At 41.9% G+C, this 20,341-nt stretch overlaps 1 protein-coding gene across 1 annotated transcript in view; it reads left to right on the top strand.

The window, feature by feature from the left end:
* Positions 1–3,165: 3,165 nt before the first annotated feature.
* Positions 3,166–20,341, top strand: part of TICRR (TOPBP1 interacting checkpoint and replication regulator) — a 36,183-nt gene continuing 19,007 nt past the window's right edge. The window contains exons 1-11 of the mRNA XM_075207770.1: positions 3,166–3,929; positions 7,624–7,864; positions 11,581–11,819; positions 12,378–12,615; positions 13,023–13,152; positions 14,069–14,205; positions 14,919–15,113; positions 18,812–18,963; positions 19,046–19,143; positions 19,227–19,320; positions 19,506–19,585. Coding sequence (XP_075063871.1) covers positions 3,267–3,929; positions 7,624–7,864; positions 11,581–11,819; positions 12,378–12,615; positions 13,023–13,152; positions 14,069–14,205; positions 14,919–15,113; positions 18,812–18,963; positions 19,046–19,143; positions 19,227–19,320; positions 19,506–19,585 — 2,267 coding nt within the window. The 5' untranslated portion in view covers positions 3,166–3,266. The remainder of the gene's footprint in view (positions 3,930–7,623; positions 7,865–11,580; positions 11,820–12,377; positions 12,616–13,022; positions 13,153–14,068; positions 14,206–14,918; positions 15,114–18,811; positions 18,964–19,045; positions 19,144–19,226; positions 19,321–19,505; positions 19,586–20,341) is intronic.

The following is a 20,341-nucleotide window of genomic DNA, read 5'->3' as shown; positions in this document are numbered from 1 at the left end:
GAGTTGGGAGATATTTTGAGACAAGTGAGGAGTTGTATGTCGGTGAAATTTTGTTGACAGCCTTGTATGTTAGTAGAAGTATTTGATATTAGATTCTTTGAAAAACAGGCAACCAATGTAGAGACAGACAGAGTGGCTCAGCAGAGGAAGAACAATTTGCAAGGAAAATCAATCTAGTCGCTGCATGCAAAATAGATTGTAGGGGTTTGAGTCTGATTTTGAAAAGACCCGTAAGGAGGGAATTGCAAAAGTCAATGCGGGAGATGATGAGTGTATAAATTAAAGTTTTCGCAGGGTCTTGTGTGTGATATATGCGTATTCTGGAAATGCTTTTTAGATGTATGTGACATGATTTAAATATAGAGTCGATGTGAGGAACAAAGGATAGTTGCGAGTCAAGGATTACACTTGGGCAGCAAGCTTGGGATTCATGGTCATGTTGTCAACAGAAATAGAAATGTCAGGTAGTTAACTTCTGTTCTTGGGTGGGAATATTATTAATTCTGTTTTTGAAAGACTGAGTTTGAGTTGGCGAGAAGACATCCAGGATGAAATGGCAGAAAGACAGTCAGTAACGCGAGACAACACAGATGGTGAGAGTTCAGGAGACGATAGATAAATTTATGTATCATCCACATAAAGATGATACTGAAATACAAAGGAGCTTATAAGTTTTCCAAGAGAAAGTGGTGTAGATAGAGAAAAGCAGAGGACCTAGGACTGAGCCTTGTGGTACTCCGACTGATAAAGGAAGCAGAGGTGGATCCAGAGAAATTAACACTGAAAGAGCGATTAGATAGGTAGGATGAGAACCATGATAGGACAGTGTCTTGAAGACCTAGGGATTGTATCGACTGTATGAGGAGAGAGTGGTGGAACAGTGTGAAATGCAGCAGAGAAATCTAGGAGAATTAGAACATTTAAAACCTTGGTCAGCGCAGACTCTGTGGAGTGTTGAGAGCGAAGGCCTCACTGAAGAGAATCCAGTAGGTTGCTTGCTGTAAGAAAGTGTATGAGGCGAGTGCAGGAAACTCTCTCGAGAAGCTTGGAGGGGCATGGGAGCTGGGAGATGGGGCGGTAATTTTAGAGTTTGGGGCAGAATTTTGTTTTTTCAAAATAGGAGTAATCACTGCATGCTTGATTAGTGATGGAAAGATACCAGTAGAGAGAGAGAGATTACAGATTTTAGTTAGAGGTGGAATGAGCACAGGAGACAAGGACCTTCCAGTTTGTGAGGGTACGGGATCAAGGGGACAAAAGGTAGAGTAGGAAGATGAGAAGAGAGTAGAAACTCCCTCTTCTTTTGTGGGATCAAGTGAAGAGAGGGTGTGAGCAGGTGCTACAAGGAATTATTATCTCTCCTACTTTATAGTGCTGCAGAATATATTTTGGGTTATATAAATAAATACCATCTTTATTCCTTCTTTGGTGATCTCCTCTGCCTCTTTAGTGACAGCAACTGCGAACGAACACGGATAGCAATTGCTCTGGCTCTTATCCCAGCAGGAAGCATGACACTAAATAAAATCATTGGGTAACACAGTTACTCCAAACGGAGAGATAACCTCAAGAGTGCCAATGCAACACAAAAGCAAAAGAATCCTCTAGAGGCAGCAGAGGATGGACGCTCAGTTAACATTAATGGTGAAGGGCAGTTACAGTTACCAGCAGCTTACTGTTTTAAGATTTCTACAGTGACCGGATTATGTTTGATGTCTCCACCTTCCGCAGTCTTTCCTTGTTCTACCACACAATCGGTAGCTGCAGAGAAGTGCCAGTCGCTAATGATTACTTTATCATCACAGTCTGATAATGCTGCTACCTAAAAATAGCCAAAAACACTTTTCCTACCAGCAACTCCAATTGTTATTCTGCTAGCTTATGTATCAATTGTTCTCCACACCTCTTAGATTGAAGCAGTTTCCAATTGTAAAGCACAGCGGAATAAGTGGCGCTATATAATGTTTCTCCCCTGGCTCCTCTTCTCTCCCCTTTGCTTCACTGGCTCCCTCTTGTGCCTGATTTTATTTACCCTCCCTTAGGATGTAAGCTCGTATGAGCAGGGCCCCTCTCCCCTCCTGTCTCCACACCTGTTCTTCCGCTCCGTCTTTACAGTATTTGCCTGCCCGGAGTTTCTGAAGTTCTGGTACTTTGTGTTTATTGTTCTGTATTGTTTTATCCTGTATAGTGTACATTTTGTGCCGTGTACGTCGCTGCGGAATTCTTGTGGCGCCTAACAAATAAACAATAATAATAATAACTGGTGATGATGATATTGTATGCAATTTATTTGTGTCATGGTGATTTCTCTGTGTACAGCACGGCTTTATATGCTAGCACTTTATAAACAAACAATAATAATAATGCTCGAGATGTTTATCGTGCATAGTTACTAACTGTCTGTAAATATTTCCCTAGGACCTCTTCCTTTCCCTTTCTTGCAGGTTCTCCTTCTAGTCTTTTCTCTTTTACAATATTGGAAAACCCCTTCAATAAGATATAACGTGGAACCAATATTTATGTCTTACTGTTTTTTTTCGTTGAACATTTTCTACAATGTTGTCTTTTGAACAAAGTGTCAAAATAAAGAGATTAAAAATATATATGTACCGTGAATCATTGCACTTGGAAGTGTGAACCTATTTTAAATAGTTGACCAACTACAACCTCTTTTTTTTTATGTAATTATGATGCCGTTCACACTGATCTCATTTGTGAGCTTTTTATATCATAAGATTAGCATTCAACTGTCCCCCCATAGAAAAAAAAGAAGCTATTTATGGAAACGATATCATGATGGTGGTTGTAATGCGCCAACTGTCCATTAAGTCTGCTTCCATGCAGCTGTCCAGGAGCATGCAGCTCAACAGCATCCTGTTGTTATGTGGCAAGAGGAGAAACCCCAGGCAAGTAGTTCTGTTGTGTCAGTGGTAGGCGCTGTACTAAAACAACCCTTTAAATGTTTAAATATAATCACCAGCCTATAGCAGAGCAACAGCCTGTCAGATGGGAGAGTGTCAATCTCTCTGACCAATCGGCACGGGCTAACAGCCACTACAGTCACGTGTGTGTACGCAACGTTCTCGCGTTTTAGTTACATTCACAAAGTAACCAATCAGACACGACCATGATTTCGGGACGGCCAATCAGGACTCACCATAGTGTAACGCGCGGCCGGTTTGATCGCTGTGTCTGTGGAAAAATGGCGGAGACGGTGGCGCACTGACCCGGTCCTAGGGGGTCTGCTGCGTGTACACCGGGCCGGTATGGCGTCCTCGCACAATGTGGTGTTACTGGTGGACGCAGCGGACCTAGCGCTGAAAGAGAGGCTCAAGCTCCTGTCTCTGCGGCTGCTCAACTTCTTGACGTGCCGCGCGGGCCTGGGTCGGGTCCGCTGGAGTTACCGCTTCCTGAACTCGCTGGGGGGCCGCTGCAGCCACCCGCGCCGCTCCGACCTGCGGGAACTGGGGCCCCGCAGCTGGGATGACTTCGAAGAGGAGTTGGAGGCCTGCTGGGAGAGGTCGCGGAGCAGCCGGTGCTCCGGTACTCCGAGCTCCCGGGCCGCTCTCACCCACACCGCCCTCATGGAGACCTTGTCAGACTTCCAATGGGACCGGCCGGACATCACCTCCCCAGCCAAGCCTGCGGTAACCAGAGGCCGCCGGGGTGGACGGCTGATCACCGTAGATGAGCCCCTGCAGACCGACTGCCGCCCCTCAGAGTGCCCGGCCAGCTCCGGGTGCCGGAACGCCGTGTTCATCCTGTCTCCCTGCCCCCACTCCCGGGCACAGCTCGGAGACTTCGCAGCCGCCGGCGATGACATCGGGCTGCAGCAGGTGACGGACAAGTTACTGCCCAGGCGGCTGCAGAACATTGTCAGCAACAAAAGAGTCACCCTGTACTGGCTGGATACCTCCGACTGGTCCCAGGTCAATACAGTCCTAATAAGCTTTGCTATTTATTGTAAACTTTTGCATAATGTCTTCCTATTATTACAGTATTTGATAGAATTATGCTGACACTTGAACACGTATACTAGTAGGATGATTCTTTTGGATAACATTACTGAGTGGATTTAAATTGCAAATATTCCTTTCAGATTTTAGCATACATTCAGCTACCCATTCTGATATAACTGTTTAAACATATTTGTCTGTTTGGTCTTTTCTAAATTTGAATAACATTAATTCTGAATAAGTACATGGCGCCACTTCTAATCATGAGACAAATAGCAATATGCTCCAGCAACTGGTTGTAAAACTTGTCTGGTCTAAACTCGGAGTTGACTTTAGAAAGAAGTCTTCGTAGGGTCAGCCACCTATTGGATGTTTCTGGCCCTACAATTTACATGGCCCTAGTAAATTACCATGTTATTTCAATGCAATGGCAGATGATGGTTAACAGGGCAGAAGTGGGATACTTAATAAATAGTCCCCCATGTTTTGTGCTTACTGATGGGTCAAATTATCATAGTGCACGGCAATAACTATCATTCTGTATCATGTATCCCAGCAATACCATATGTCTGTACAAAATATAGTACAGCCACTATATAACATGCTAGGGCTGTTTGGTGAGCCCTTTTGAAAACTCCCCTTATCAATATGGGAAAGCCTTTCGCCGGTAGCCTACTACTGTGGCAAAAAAAAGGAAGTAATTTCCTTAGGTAGAGATGGCATTAGTTTTTGGCGAAAAGATTCATAAATTTAGTTGTTTAGCAGACCTCACATGGGTCTATTCATAATCTGTGAAAAATAGGCTAAGGCAGACGAACTCTGATTTCTCCTGCATTAACACTTTTTGTTAAATTAAACTAGTGCTTCAATAGCCTTTTATATGGAGAAAATTGCAGTTTTTTTTGGCCTATCACAGTTTCATAAATAAACCCATGAATTTATTTGGCTAAGCTATCTAGCTTGTACCTCTGTTCTATTATTATTATTATTATTATTGTTAACAATTATTTATATGGTCCCCTAAAATACTGCAGTAGTAAGATAACATTACATTGCACAAGATAAAATGAAGATAATAAAAGCGGTATAACAAAAATAAGGGTAACAATACAAGTAGTATTACAAAAGGCAAATTACAAAAATAGCATGGGTAGCAGAGTGCAGGTAGCATCATTGGTTGTGGTCAATGCAGGGCGTAAAAGAAGCATAATACAGCAAAACTGACAGAAGGAGAGCAAAACCTGTAGGGAAGAGGGGGAGGAAAGATGAGGAAGATAGGCCCTGCTTGTGAGTGAGAGCTGATATTCTACAGACCTGAATAGTGTGCAAAAAGCTTGCAGGGTTAGTGAGCATAAAATAAAGTTGTATGATGAGCCTGAGGATTGTTAGCCTTAGAAAGGAATAAGTATTAAGCAAGTCTTTTATGGTTTCTAGTTTGTATTACGTTTGGCTTAAAATGGTTACTTTATTCCTCCAGTTATAAGGCCTCTTTCACATGGATGTTTAATGCACATTCTCAAAGTCTGTTAAGTGCATATCTATTATGAGGCTAATAGTATGATTTGCTGAAGTCAATTTCAACATTGTCTAAGATCAGACTTGAAATGGTATCCGCTCAATTCCTTTGTAGCACCCTCTGACATTCTCTCTTCATTTGATCCCACAAATGAAGGGGAAGTTTCTACTCTCTTCTCATCTTCCTACTCTACCTCCTGTCCTCTTGATCCCATTCCCTCACAAATTAGAAGGTCCCTGTCTCCTGTGCTCATTCCCCCTCTAACTAAAATCTGTAATCTATCTCTTTCTACTGGTATTTTTCCATCACTATTCAAGCTTGCAGTGATTACTCCCATTTTGCCTCACACACTTTCTTACAGCAAACTATTGGATCCTCTTCAGTCATGCTTTCGCTTTCAACACTCCACAGAGACTGCGCTGACCAAGGTTGTCAATGATTTGATCACAGCAAAAAGTAAAAACCATTACTCTCTTCTAATTCTCCTGGATCTCTCTGCTGCATTTGACACTGTTGACCCCTCTCCTCATACAAACGCTACAATCCCTAGGTCTTGAAGGCACTGTTCTATCCTGGTTCTCATCCTACCTATCTAATTGCTCTTTCAGTGTTAATTTCTCTAGATCCACCTCTGCTCCGCTTCCTTTATCAGTTGGAGTACCACAAGGCTCAGTCCTAGGTCCTCTGCTATTCTCTATCTACACCACTTCTCTTGGAAAACTAATAAGCTCCTTTGGATTTCAGTATCATCTCTATGCGGACAATATACAAATCTATCTATCCTCTCCTGATCTTTCACCATCTGTGTTGTCTCGCGTTACTGACTGTCTTTCTGCCATTTCATCTTGGATGTCTTCTCGCCAACTCAGTCTTTCAAAAACTAATTAATAATATTCCCACCCAAAAACAGAAGCTGCCTGTCTGACATTTCTATTTCTGTTGATACCATGACCATAAATCCCGCCCCGCAAGCTCGCTGCCTAGGTGTAATCCTTGACTCACAACAATCATTTATTCCCCACATCGACTCTATATCTAAATCATGTTACATACATCTAAATAACATTTCCAGAATACGCACATATCCACACAAGACACCGCAAAAAACTTAATTCATGCACTCATCTCCCACATCGACTATTGCAATTCCCTCCTTAGTGTTCTACCCAAGGTCAGACTTGATCCCCTACAATCTATTTTGCACGCAGCGGCTATATTGATTTTCCTTGCAAACCGTTATTCCTCTTCTGAGCCACTCTGTCAGTCTCTACATTGGTTGCCTGTATTTCAACGAATCCAATATAAAATTTTTCTACTAACCTACAAGGCCTTCAACAAAATTACACCGACATACATTTCCTCACTTGTCTCAAAATATCCCCGAACTCGACACCTCCGTTCTGCACAAGATCTGCACCTCTCTTCCACTCTCATCACATCCTCCCATTCCCGGTTACAGGACCTTTTTTGGGTTGCACCCACTTTGTGGAATTCCCTCCCTCGCACAGTAAGACTTTCCTCTAGTCTTCAAACCTTCAAGAGTTCTCTGAAAACCCACCTCTTCAGGCAAGCTTATGATATTCCTCAACCACCATCTTAATCTCCCTAGGTTACCCTATTACCACCCTCTACACAGCTAGCACAAGACAACAACCCTCTAACCAACATTGCTGTGTGATTGATCACACAGCCCACTCAATACTTTTTCCTTTGCATTCTAGCTGGTCCAGCGTGGAATATGATGTAGCACATGCCCTTGTGTTCCAAACTCCCCATTGTCCCATAGATTGTAAGCTTGCGAGCAGGGTTCTCTTACCTATCTGTCTGTATGTATTGCTCAGTATTTTTTTATATTTCTGTTTGTTCCCAATTGTAAAGTGCTACGGAATTTGCTGGCACTATATAAATGATGATGATTGCCTGTGATGTTCAGAAGCATTAACACTAGGTAAAGATACAATACAGTTTGGTGGTAATGTCTCATTAGCACATCTCCAATGCTGCAGGGAAGCTGAGATGTTTTAATGAATGGTCTTTGTGCAAGTGCATTCAGAAATGAGGACAAAGTACAAGGTTTTATCAAATACTTTTAACTAGTGTTGATCCTCAACGACCATGTGTATAAGTCCTAAATATTGACTTTATTTTCAGGTTTGGGATTCCTGTGATCATTTTGGATACTGGACAATGGTTGAGCTGATGCAGCTGGTCGGAGGTAGAATTTTGCCATCGGAATCTTTAATAGCGTCTTCATGCCAACATGGACCTTTCTCCTCAGGAGCAGCATTAAAGATTCCTTTTGATTCTGTTTTGGGTTTGCTCATCGGCAATGAGCAGGAGCGCAGATTGCAGTTTCCACAGCAGGATGGAATTGTTCACTTCATGACACCTGGTAATGTTTGTTTTTGTTTTAACTTTAAGATACTTTTACGAGGTTTTTACATTTTATATTAGGGATGGACAAAATAATTTGCAATTCAACAGCCAGCCAGTCAACGATAAGGATCTGATGAGCATCTGTAGAAACAACTCCCAACTATGTTTAAGCACAGAAGGCTACCTGGCTCATTGGCTTCATCCAGCCCTAACTTGTATAGTGTCTTGTACAAAGCAGGACTGGAGCAATTTCTAAATGTAGTTTGTGTGCCCATTTAGAAAGATTAATACAATCAGCAGTATGTGATATGTGCATGGAATAGTCCCTTACCAGTGGTGAGTGGAACTTGTACAGTAAAAGAATTCAAAAATGCATGAGACAAACTAATGGCTATTGTTAGGACTTAGGGGTCTACTTGTCACCCCAGTGCGGTAGCCATTAATATGTACCGCTGCATATTGCAGTGGTACTTAGAGAAGCACTGCTTCAACTTACTATACAGCCTACCGCTGCCGGCAAATGGAGAATGTGCTATGTGCATAACACTTTGTCCAGAAGGGGTCCAGCAAAGCCAGAGAGGAAGGTTCCCATTGAAATAGACCAATAACCCCATCCTGATAGGGTGTTACTTTGTTGCGAAAAGCTTCGCTTTTCACAGCTTAATAAATTGCCCAGTGCTGCTGTCCCCATAGAGGTCTATGGGGACAGGGTCAGTACTGGGAAATCTATGATGTCTCCAGTTTTAACCCTTTGATAAATAAAAAGTGGTGAGAGCCTTTTGCAGTCTACACTGACATTTTGTCGCTTCACCACTTGTTAAATAGACACCTTAAAGGCCTCACAATATAGACCTGTAGGCTCTTTTCTGCTATCAACTTCTGTTTTTGTTTCATATAAAACAACAATCTTTTTGATAAATATATTTGAAATGCTTTATGCTCAGAAAATTTGTAATTGCACAGTGCTGTCAGAAACCTGAGATGGAGTTCAACATTGTGACAGGCCAAGAATCAAAGTATGATAAAACCGCTGATGCACTGCTCATGTTGTAATAGAAAGGATGTTAAAAGGTTTTTTGGTCATCTATATGAAGCTAGTATTGCCTTGAAGACAGCTTAAAGGCTGCCCATCATATGATTTATGTAGAACTATTTAGTCCATTGTCATAGGACTGTATATATATCACACTTACATGTCCTCGGTTTCTGTGCCCTATGCTTTATTGTTGGTGTCTGGGACACAGAGTGGCAAATCTATTTGCCCAAGTTCACAGGTAGATGATACTGGTATTCAAACCAACATTTTATCAAATCTCTCATATCAGTCAGTGCTCATAACCTGTGTCCTGCATTTACAATTGTTTAACAGAAAAATAAAGGTCTGTTTATATGGTAATTATTGTTTACAACAGGAAGTTTACTGATTATTGGGGATGGTTTGGACAGATGACTGTACTCCATGTAGGGATGAAAAAGAATATAATTGATTTTGTATGCCCCATAATGCCCTGATCTCCACCCAAAGCCAGATGTGACATGCTTTTTCAATACAAAAGCTTGGTGATGTGGTATAGCGGCACACCTAATGTTCTTGGGAGCTTATAATGATGGCATGATGCAAGTGGTGGGGATAGCCATGTACAGACGACATGTGAAGGGGAGGTGATTACAAGTATACTATACAGTTGACTAGCATATAACTTTCTTATACTAGGTAGTTTTGGATAACTTGAATTAAACTTGCCCCTTCCATAGAACAATGACATCCCAACCTCTGTTAGCAGATTCAGAGTCGACTTGTTATTGAAAACAGGCACACTTTTTAGTAGCGTCCTATGGGGTAAGTTCAGTTCAGTGTGAGGTCTGTTTGCACCTATTTCTGGGTATTACGGTACCCAAGACATCTGATTTTCCTACGAGGTGTGAGCTAAAACCTGCAATGTTTTAGGTACTGAACATCTTTCATGGCTCCAGCACAATGCTCAGTCTGAAATTGAAGTTGAACAAGTTTTCATGTTCACATGTATTTCTATTTGCAAGCTAAGTGAACTTTTTGTGTGTGTACATACATGTGTGTCCCTGGGGAACATTGGATACAAAAGTAATAAACACATTTTTGTGCCCTGTGGGATATGAGGGTCCTGGTGGAGAGGTGGTCTTAACTCTGTTTCACAACAGCAGACTGGGTGAACTTACTGTTACTGATAGCAAGGAAGCGGTTCTGTTCAAGTGTCGTCTTCCCTCCCCCAGTGTATATCCTGTCCTTGCAGTTCTTCTCAACTTCTAATACTCGATGGTTCAGCAGAATCTGTAAGCCCAGCCAGTCATTCCTCCACGTCTCCGGGCCTTCAAGATCTCCTGAAGTCTCTGTGTACAGTTCTTTTATCCATGCTCTGGTTCTCAATGCAGTGGGTTTTGGGTAGAAGGTGGAGCTACTGTTTGGCGGCCTTCATCAGTTGTTCTCTTCCAGCGGTTGATTAGGAACCAGGTCTCTCTCTCTCATACTCCATGTTGGCTGTGGCTCTGCAAAGTCTGGAGATTGTTCAGAACTATTGTTCGCGGACTAAGTGGCATAAAAACTAGAGATGTGGATAGCTGTGGTATTCTTCCTGACTTAACCACTTTTGGTGGGATCCAGAGCTCTGAACTCACTGGTACGTCTGGTGGAGTCTGGTTACTGGCACTGTTGGGTGGTTTAGCTGGTATTTAGCGCACCTTTGGAAAGGGCCTGTGCTCAGGACAGTATTTGCAATATAGATTACCCCAGGGTGGCTACAGATTTTCTGGGGAATATTTAGTACATTAATAAAACCTTTTTAAAATTGTTAACATAATATCGCTGTTTAAAGACATTGGCTCAAGTCTTGGAAGTGTCTGTACTAGGCGAGCTTAACCTTTATTGAAAGCTCTTGGTACCCATGTTATCTCACACATCAGGACACCCTGGAGACTTTGGACCAAAAAGTACTGCAAACACATCCTTGTGTCCTATGAGTACCCGTCGAAAGAGCATACTATTAACACATACTAACTCCTTGTTTTTTCACACCAGGCTGGGGGTAACTCTCCTCCCCAAGCCAGCGATGTCTGCAATTGAGTGGAGATTGTCACATTTGACGCATCTGTACTGCTTACATTAGTGGGTAAAGGGCCAGACAGGAAGACGCAAAGTTCAGTGGGCTCTCAGGGCCTGATGGCATTCTCCAAAGTGTACCTTTTTCCCCGGTTCTTCTGGAGAAGGGAGCTTTCTCATGGGGAATAAATTTTCATGTTCTGATAAATGCATGGAAAGCACAGTTGTGGGTGGGCTCTTAAAGTGCATCTCCACATTAATATATATTTATTTTAGTATGTGGTGATGTGGGCTTTAAAACGTTTTATTTACTTTTAAAGGTGGCCCTCTTCTGCAGCTTTTTACTGCAGTGATTGTTCAGTCCTGACATTCAGGTGCTGGTTGCCATGCCCAGTGCTTGTGCAATAAGTGAGCAGTATGCCTGGATAATCCTTATGCAGGAAGCAGGGGTACAGTCTGTTCCGGGTTTCAATACACACTTCTGCATGGCAATCCTCAATGCCTGCATGTCAGTACCAATGGACACCTGAGGGAGAACTCTTGTAAACATTTGTAAAATAACTAGCTCTATGCTTAAACCATGTTTGTGTGTCTCATTGCTTTATATCAGAAATGAGTCATTTTAAAATCACTAACTTATAAAATGCTTTAAATTGCAGATGTGAATGAACAGTGGGAATGTGCGGTTACTTTGGACCCTATTTCTAGAACTCAAAAACACAATAAGAGTTTAATGACAATCCATGTAAAAGGAACCATGCAAAACTGGAATTGGAACAAAGTTGATCTTTTAACGATGGAAACATGGATGCTTCAGAGTTTGTCCAACAAGTGCCCCGCACCATGCCTACACTTTCAGCAGCTTCTGCACACCATGTTGTCTAAAGGGCATCTCCTGGTAAATAAGAGCTTTTACATATCTAAAATTTATACAGATCATTCAGCTGACAAGTGACCTATTTTATTTTTGAATGTTGTTGGGAAATCAAATACGTGTGTGTTAGCCTTGCTTTTGAAATCCAGTTATTGTGACATTGGGCTTGGCATCTAACACGGATTCTTCTGATATTGCATGTTTGTTTACAGTATCGGTTGGTCAATATACATGTCTGGGCAAAGCATTGACTGAAAATGCTGACGTGTAAAATACGTACCTAGTCTGTGCTCCTATTTGCAAAAAATTGTTCATTTTTATTATTTTTTTTTCTATTCCTTTCACTGCATATTTGTAAATCAGTGTAAAATGCACCATAGTTTGATGTAGTATGATGGTCATGTTAGTCCTTTATCTGTCTAAATGTAAGGTTGAACCATTTGTTTTGGGCAGTGATTGAAATGGGTAGCTACTACAGTGTATATAAATTATTACATTCTGTTTAGTAATTTATTAATTGGACGACAGTCACTTGCTACTGCATGGTTCTTTACTCTTACCAATGTTTTTATTTATTACTAGGTTGTTGATGTATCCACTGAGGATGGTTTGTTGTCCAGAGTGGGCATCCTGTCCCCCATTTCAGAAACTGCTGCTGTTCTTAATGTGATCGTTAGTGAATTATCCATTGGACTTGACAGATTGTTGTTACAAGAGGCTATGGAGGAAACAAGTGCAAATATCTCCTCTGATTTCTCTGACACTGTAAACAGTGTCCTTAGTCATGTTTATAGCTGTGAGGAAAGCACAATATCACCTGGTGAGTCCTGTGAACCATCATGCTCAGAATAACAGGATGTGGCTTATTTCACATCTCTACAGTGTAAATAGAAGACATAGAAAACATAATACATTTTTAAAAGAAAAACCTAATATAAAACTATGACTAGTACATATTTCTTGTACACCTTCATCCACCTTCATCCATCTGGTGCACTTTAAAAATTATTCCATACCAAACAATGTTTAGGTCACTATAGCCACTAAAGTTTGTGTTTTGCATTTTACTATATTTATTCCATTTAGCTATTGTGTGTGTGTGTGTGGTTTCTTAGGCCCTTTTTTGCACAAGTAAAAGCTTTTGCAGTATTTACAATACCTGTCAATTGCTAAATCGCATTCTATGCTTATTCATACTTTATCCATTTTCCTATTTCTGGCTCTCAGATGTCCCAATGGCAGAGTGGATTAAACAGGAATTATCTCAAAGTAATCACTGGAGATCCTCTGTTGTTGAAAAATGGTATCCGTTATCAGGGACATCGGGTGCTAGCAGTAATCTCATGGAATCTTTTAGGTAAGAAAACTCCATATAAAACATTGACTGTGTTGCCTAAAATATATTGGCAACCGTTTTGCTCCACTCTGGATTGGCCTGCAGGAGCTCATACAAGCTCTTTACCTGATCATGAGGTGGCCTAGAACAGGCCTGGCCAACCTGTGGATCTTCCGCTGTTGTGAAACTACAAGCCCAAGCAGGCTTTGCCAGTAGATAGTCAGCCAATAGCTGGCAGGGCATGCTGGGACTTGTGGTTTCACAACACCTGGAGAGCCACAGGTTGGCCAGGCCTGACCTAGAATAACAAGTGCGACTTTACAATGGCCTGCCCCCAAGCAGCTATGGCCACATCAATCTGTTTCTTAGGCTGTGATTACTAATAATGTGTCAACAGGTTCTGGAAAACAGGTAAAGACAGAGGGCCACATGTTGTCCATTGCTGGCCTAGTCCATGCAGCTGTTAATTTGCCCACTTTTTTTATACTGCTTGGCACTTGGTGTCTTCTAGATAGGGTTTTTATCGTCATTTAGAGTACCACTAAACTTAAACCTGTTTAAATAACCCCTATATTTTCTGGTTGCCCCTGAAATGTCACTGCTCAGTACCTTGTGTAGCAGTACTTCTTACCCTGCCTGTAGGAGACAGCTCTTATGATATTGTGTATGACGTTCTCACTGCGCAGCAGCACTTATTTAATTTGTTTCACTTGTAAGGGATAGCAAGTAACATTTAGGGTACAGATAGGTACTGCAGCTTAGGAGAGTACCTGTGTGGAGAGAATATTCTCATAAATGGTCACGAATTGTATGCAAATTGTAGGCTGGTTCAAAGCTTAAAGGAGCTGCCATTTTGGGGATCATTAGAGCCACACACAACTGTCCAGCTGTTCCAGATACACAATTCCGGATTTTTTTGTTTCTTTATTATGTGCAGGTTGATAAGTGCAGCATCCTTTGATCAAGATGAACAGAAGTATGATCAAGAAATAACTCACTATCTTTCTGACTTCTACCAGAGGAAATCTAGTGATGAGTCTGGAGGTGTTGTACAAAGCGAGAACCAAAAGAAGCGTAAGCTATCCTCATACTTTAGTGATCTGCTTCTAACGCGTACTTGCCAACATTTCATATTTTTTTTCCGGGAGCTGCCAGTAGGAGGTGGGCGTGTAGGAGGTGGGGCCCCGAAAAGCGCGTCATTTTAGCCCCGCCCCCGTGATGTAATGACGCAAATTGCTTAATTTTACAGTGGGGGCGGGGCCAAACGCCGTGAATCGCGGCGTTTGAACCGTATTCTGCCCACTTCTGGGCAGATCAGGGAGATTGCCACACTCTCTCGGGAGTCTGGGAGACTCACGCAAAATGCGGGAGTCTCCCGGACGTTCCGGGAGAGTTGGCAAGTATGTTCTAACGTAGTGCAGAGACCCTGCCTATCCATGTGCAATAAATACTTGTTTTAGAAGTGGCTCTGAATTAGCTGGGATAAAACTGCACTGGTAGAACAGTGCCACCCAGTGGTCAAATGATTAAGATTGTCATCTTAAGCAATTTTAGAGATCAGAAAGTCTGGTGTTTTGTAATACCTATACAGTAGTTGCTATAAAAGTAAATTATGTCTCCTCTTTTCTTTTCATCCCATGTTCCAGTGGCAGATGAGGCTTTTCAATATTTTTTTTATTTTATTTTTTTTGTCTGCATTATTACTACAATGGCACAATATGTTTTTATGTGATCCTAAATTAATAAAGTATTTTGTGTTTTTTCATCCATATTTCTTACACACTAAGGTCTTCCTCGTACTCCTGTGAGGCAGAAGATGAAAACCATGCCTCGTGCTTTGCAGATGTTAAATGCTGCTAGGTTAAATGTAAAGGCTCAGAAGTCACAGCCAGAGGGTGTGCTGGCTGCCCCTGTTGAGAAGAGCTCTCAGTCAAAGAGGAGATCTTCCGACAAGCCAGACGAAAAGGCAAAGAAGCATACGGGTGAGGCTGACTTTCTGCATTTATCTTGTATACTCAGATTTGTACTGTGATTAGATACTGATCTAGAAGTAAAGTTAATACAGGTGATTACATTGTAATGCAGTTGGGCAACTTAATTTTCTGTATTTAATTAGGGTTTGGTTTAAAGTATAATCTCTATTAGTGATGTGGAACACAACTTTCCAAATATATACACCTTTTTTGTTTAATGAAGGAAACATTTTGTGGGTTTTCTCCCAAATCCCTTTCTTTGGTGTAATAGGGTCACTGTGAAGTGCATTCCACTGGAGTTCTACTTTGGTCACCACTTAAGCCAGGAAGTTGTATACGACCACATGTCTGTCAATACATTTTATTTGCAGTCCATATAGAGGAGATCTGATTTCATGCGAGCCAACACAATAGTGCACCCAGAAAATAGTGCTAGAGAAAGTTGGTTCAATCCACATCAAATCAACACATGGTTTCAATCTGACCGTTTCAGATTGTAATGAAATCTGGTATAATGCTGTTATGGGTGTAAAGAAACCCCCCACTCTGTAGGCTGATATGTGCACTGGTTTTGAAGTTATACACCTTTAAAGTTGCACTTTTTTATTGGAAAAACTTGCTTTAAACATTTTTTTTTAAATTGCATTTGTAGCTCACCTGATTGAGCTACAGAGTTGGGGAAGGTTTCATTTTAAACCTCTTTATATGGATTTTCATATTCTATATAGCACAGCATCATGTTTTAATAAAAATTTAAATTGTAAAATTTTCACAAGCAACATTTTTCTCAAAAAGCCATGTTTGTAAATTCAAAAAATCTCATTCACACTGTTAATAAATCCCCAAAGTTGTATCTTAGGTTCATGATGGGATCATCTGCTACAAGAGCTTTCATTTTGGACTGTTAAAATAATGAAAATGAGAACTATTTAGGCTTGTTTATTACTTTTAATGGTCCAGGGTCAGGTTAGGTTTGGGTGGGCTTAAATTAGTGACCAAGGGGCTTTTCTTCACGTAAAGCCCACCCTAACCTAACCTGTCCCTGTAAAAGGCGGGTCTATTCAACACAATTGAAGTGTCTTTCCACGTAGAGTATATTTCCACATAAGTTTACATGCCTGTGCAGAAGTGGGAGCAAGCGTTGTCTGTAAAATCTTGTCCTCAAACACACCTGAAGAGGAACGTGCATTCCTATAATGAAGTGAACTGGAAAACATTGTTTTGATGATTTTTTCAGATGTGTAGAGCCTCAATAAATACAATTTCCATGAATCGCTCAAAACGTAAAGCTCTTGTAGCAGATGAACCCAAAATAAAACTTTTTGGGCATTTATTACCAACAGTGCGAACAACTTTTTTTTATTTTTTTTTATAAAAAAAAAATAAAAATATGGCTTTTTGAGAATCAAAATTTTAATTTTGAAAATTTTATATTTTTATTGAACCATGCGGTTATATATTGTATGAAACCCCATAAAAAAAGGTTTAAAATGAGACCCCCAACTCTGTAGCTCAATCAGGCGAGCTACAAATGCAATTTAAAAAAACGTTAAAAGCAAGCTTTAATTTTAAAGTGCAACTTTAAAGGCGTATAACTTCAACACCAGAACACATATCAGCCTAAGATATTATTAATTTTTATTTATAGGGCGCCGCTAGGTATCCGTAGCGCCGTACAGGGACAGACAGAAACACGATACAGTGTGAGACAGCACAGTAACTCAGAAGCTCAATGAACAGCTAGAGTAGAGGTGAGAGCCCCCAGCGGGGTAGAGACAGGGGCCGGAGGACCTCTCGGAGGAGACAAGGAGCTGGAGAGCAGAGTTAAGGTGGTGGAGAACAGAAGGAGAGGAGGCCCTGATCGGAGGAGCGTACAATCTAAGGGGAGGGTAGGACGGACAGAGACACAATGGTAGGAGGAGGGAATGGGGAGAACAGAGGCAGAGACGGAGAGGGGGGGGAGAGGAGAATGAAAAGGTGGGAAGTAGGAGGGGAGGGGGGTAGGGGGAGACTGGGAGGAGGTCAATGGGTGGGGGAGTGAAGGACTTTAAGGAAGATGTGGGTTTTTAAGGCCCGTTTGATGCTGGACAAGTTGGGGGAAGTTCTGATGGAGAGGGGGAGCTGGTTCCAGTGGAGGGGGGCAGCGCGGGAGAAGTCTTGGATGCGAGCATGGGAGGAGGTAACCAGGGGGGAAGAGAGGCGGCGGTCGTTAGCCGAACGTAGAGGGCGGGATGGACCGTGAATGGAGATAAGGTTGGAGATGTAGGGAGCAGTGGAGTTGGAGAGGGCCTTGAAAGTAAGAGTGAGGAGCTTGAACACAATTCTGTAGGGGATGGGGAGCCAGTGGAGGGATTGGTAGAGGGGGGAGACAGAAGAAGAGCGGCGAGAAAGGAAAATGAGCCGAGCGGCTGCATTGAGTACGGAGCGAAGGGGAGCGAGATGAGAGCGGGGGAGGCCAGTAAGGAGGAGGTTACAGTAGTCCAAGCGGGAGATAATAAGAGAGTGGACAAGGGCTTTAGTGGCATCTTGGGAGAGGAAGGGCCGAATGCGTGCGATGTTGCGCAGCTGGAAGCGGCAGGATTTGGCGAGAGAGAGGATGTGAGGGACAAAGGAGAGAGAGGAGTCCAGGGTGACGCCGAGGCAGCGAAGTTGAGAAACGGGAAATAGAGGAGTTGAGAACGGTGATGGAAAGGTCGGAAGGGGAGGGGGAGTGAGTGGGGGGAAAGACAATAAGTTTGGTTTTTGTGAGATTGAGTTTGAGGAATCTAGAGGACATCCAGGAGGAGATGGCGGAGTGGCAGGAGGACACCCCGGAGAGGAGGGAGGGAGAGAGATCGGGAGAGGAAAGGTAGAGTTGGGTGTCATCCGCATAGAGGTGGTACTTGAGACCAAAGGAGCTGATGAGTTCACCGAGGGAAGAGGTGTAAAGGGAGAACAGTAGGGGTCCGAGAACAGAGCCTTGGGGAACCCCTACTGGAAGGGAGGAGGGGGTGGGGGAGATAGATCCGGAGGTGGAGAAGGTACGGTCAGCAAGGTAAGAGGTGAACCAGGACAGGGCGGAGCCGGAGAGTCCAAAGGATTGAAGGGTGTGGAGCAAGAGCGGGTGGTCAACGGTGTCGAAGGCCGCTGAGAGATCCAAGAGAATGAGAAGGGAGAAGTGGCCCCTAGCTTTGGCAGAGGAGATCGTTGGTGACTATGGCCACGGCAGTTTCGGTGGAGTGGAGGGGGCGGAAGCCAGATTGGAGAGGATCGAGGAGGGAGTGATCAGAGAGGTAGGTGGAGAGGCGGCTGCAGACGAGCCTCAAGTATTTTGGAGGCAAAAGGGAGAAGAGAGATGGGGCGATAGTTGGAGAGAGAGGTGGGGTCGAGATGAGGTTTCTTAAGAATGGGGGATACAAGAGAGCGTGTTTGAAGGAGGAGGGGAAGATGCCGGTGGAGAGGGAGAGGTTGAAGAGGTGGGAGCAGGTGGCGGGGGAAAGGGAGCGATATGGGGGAGGGGGGGTTATTATACCAAATTTAATTAAAATTAGAGAATGTAAGGTAGAATTTATTTCTAAAATTGTGTTAATTTGATGTGGAATGACCCAGTTGCTTCCTCTTAATCTTAATTTTCAAATGTATTTTTTAGATTATAACTACGTTTTAATGTTTTAGTTTTCCCATATGTGTAAATCGATATTACCATAAAAGTACAAATTATTTTTTAGGTTTCAAGTCTGGAGAGGAGTTGGTGTCCTTTTTAATAGCGGAGTATGATAAAACCATGTCTGGAGAAGATGATTCCTTGCTGTCATGTGCCAGGAATACATTCACTACCATTAAGGCCTACTTGAAGTCAGTCAGTAGTAAGCAAATGGAGGTAAAAATCACATCTTGTCTTTGTCTCTTCCATCTGACCACCTCAGCAGAGTTATATGCAGTTTTCATCTTATTCTCTATAGGCTGACTGCATGGAAAAAATCAGGCTTCTGCTGAAGACCAGTAAAATAATCCGGCAACTTTATGGACAAAACCCCAACAAATTGGCTAAACTCAGAGAGTAAGTAGATTGTGTGTTGCTCTATATTCCATGTAAATGTAAGTGCATGTTCGTTATTAATGTAATCAAACCTATTGTTCCAGATGCCAGCTTCAAGCTTTCATAAGACTGGAAATGTGCGTACAGTGTACTTCAATACAAAGTAATGAGGATGAAATTGAACAAGTTGTTGAAGAGGTAACTGACTGTTGGGTGATCCAAATATCCATGTCTCATACATGTTTTTCATTATCCAGTACCTTAATTTCTGTAGTTTTACATAAATACTTATGTGTGAATGATATCACTTATGAAAAAAATATTACTTTATTCCACTTACTGTGCATTTTTAATGTGAACAATTATGGGGTTTTTTTTTACAGATAACTGACATGCTACGAATTATTTCTCTAACAGAAGATCCATCATTCTTGACAACATTTCTGGCAGATGTCCTGGCAGAGTATGTTTTTTGCTTTTTTTTTTTTTTACTACTCTATAGTTCATTGTTTTACTTTTATTTACCTAAAGCTAGGGCTAGACTTATGACTAGTTGCACAACAAATCACATTAAGTCACAGGACTTGGCTGCACTGGTACTATATGTCGCCAGCCAGACATGCAGCTGATTACTGGACTGTCATGCAGTAGTCCAGTGAAGGTGTATCATAATTGTATGTGACCGATTTATATTTTTGAATGTGTAGACCACAGGTGACCACAAAAAAGGTTTGTGTGTGACATTGGTAGTTGCATGTAGTTTTCTCATGTAATTTGTTACATGACATCACAAGTGTAGCCTTGCGTTAAGTTGCTTTTACATAATAATGGCTTGGAAAATGGAAAGTTGTCCTTCATGTGATTATCTATTTTTTAAACACTGTTCTTCTTGGATGTTACCACACACGTATAAATACAATATATATTGTACAGTATACATTTTTAGCAAAGGTTGTTATTATTGCACAGGGGAACCAATTTGTTTTAGTCACTGAACCTAATATGTGAGTTGTCTGCTTATACAGAAGATTCATTTTCTCAATATTTTTCCTTAAATAGAACTTGAGACCTTTTACACTGCATTTGTTTTAGTTTGTAGCGCGGAGTGCAACCTGTTCTGCCTTCAGCTTGTATTTCATGGTAAAAGATGTTGGCTGCCCTAATATTACAAACAGGAAGACGTCTTTGTTGCTGTGAAATGCAAATGTTTTCTCTTCCA

Source organism: Mixophyes fleayi, chromosome 4 (assembly GCF_038048845.1).
Source record: "Mixophyes fleayi isolate aMixFle1 chromosome 4, aMixFle1.hap1, whole genome shotgun sequence".
NCBI lineage: Eukaryota > Metazoa > Chordata > Amphibia > Anura > Limnodynastidae > Mixophyes > Mixophyes fleayi.
This window is presented reverse-complemented; position numbering and strand designations above follow the sequence as displayed.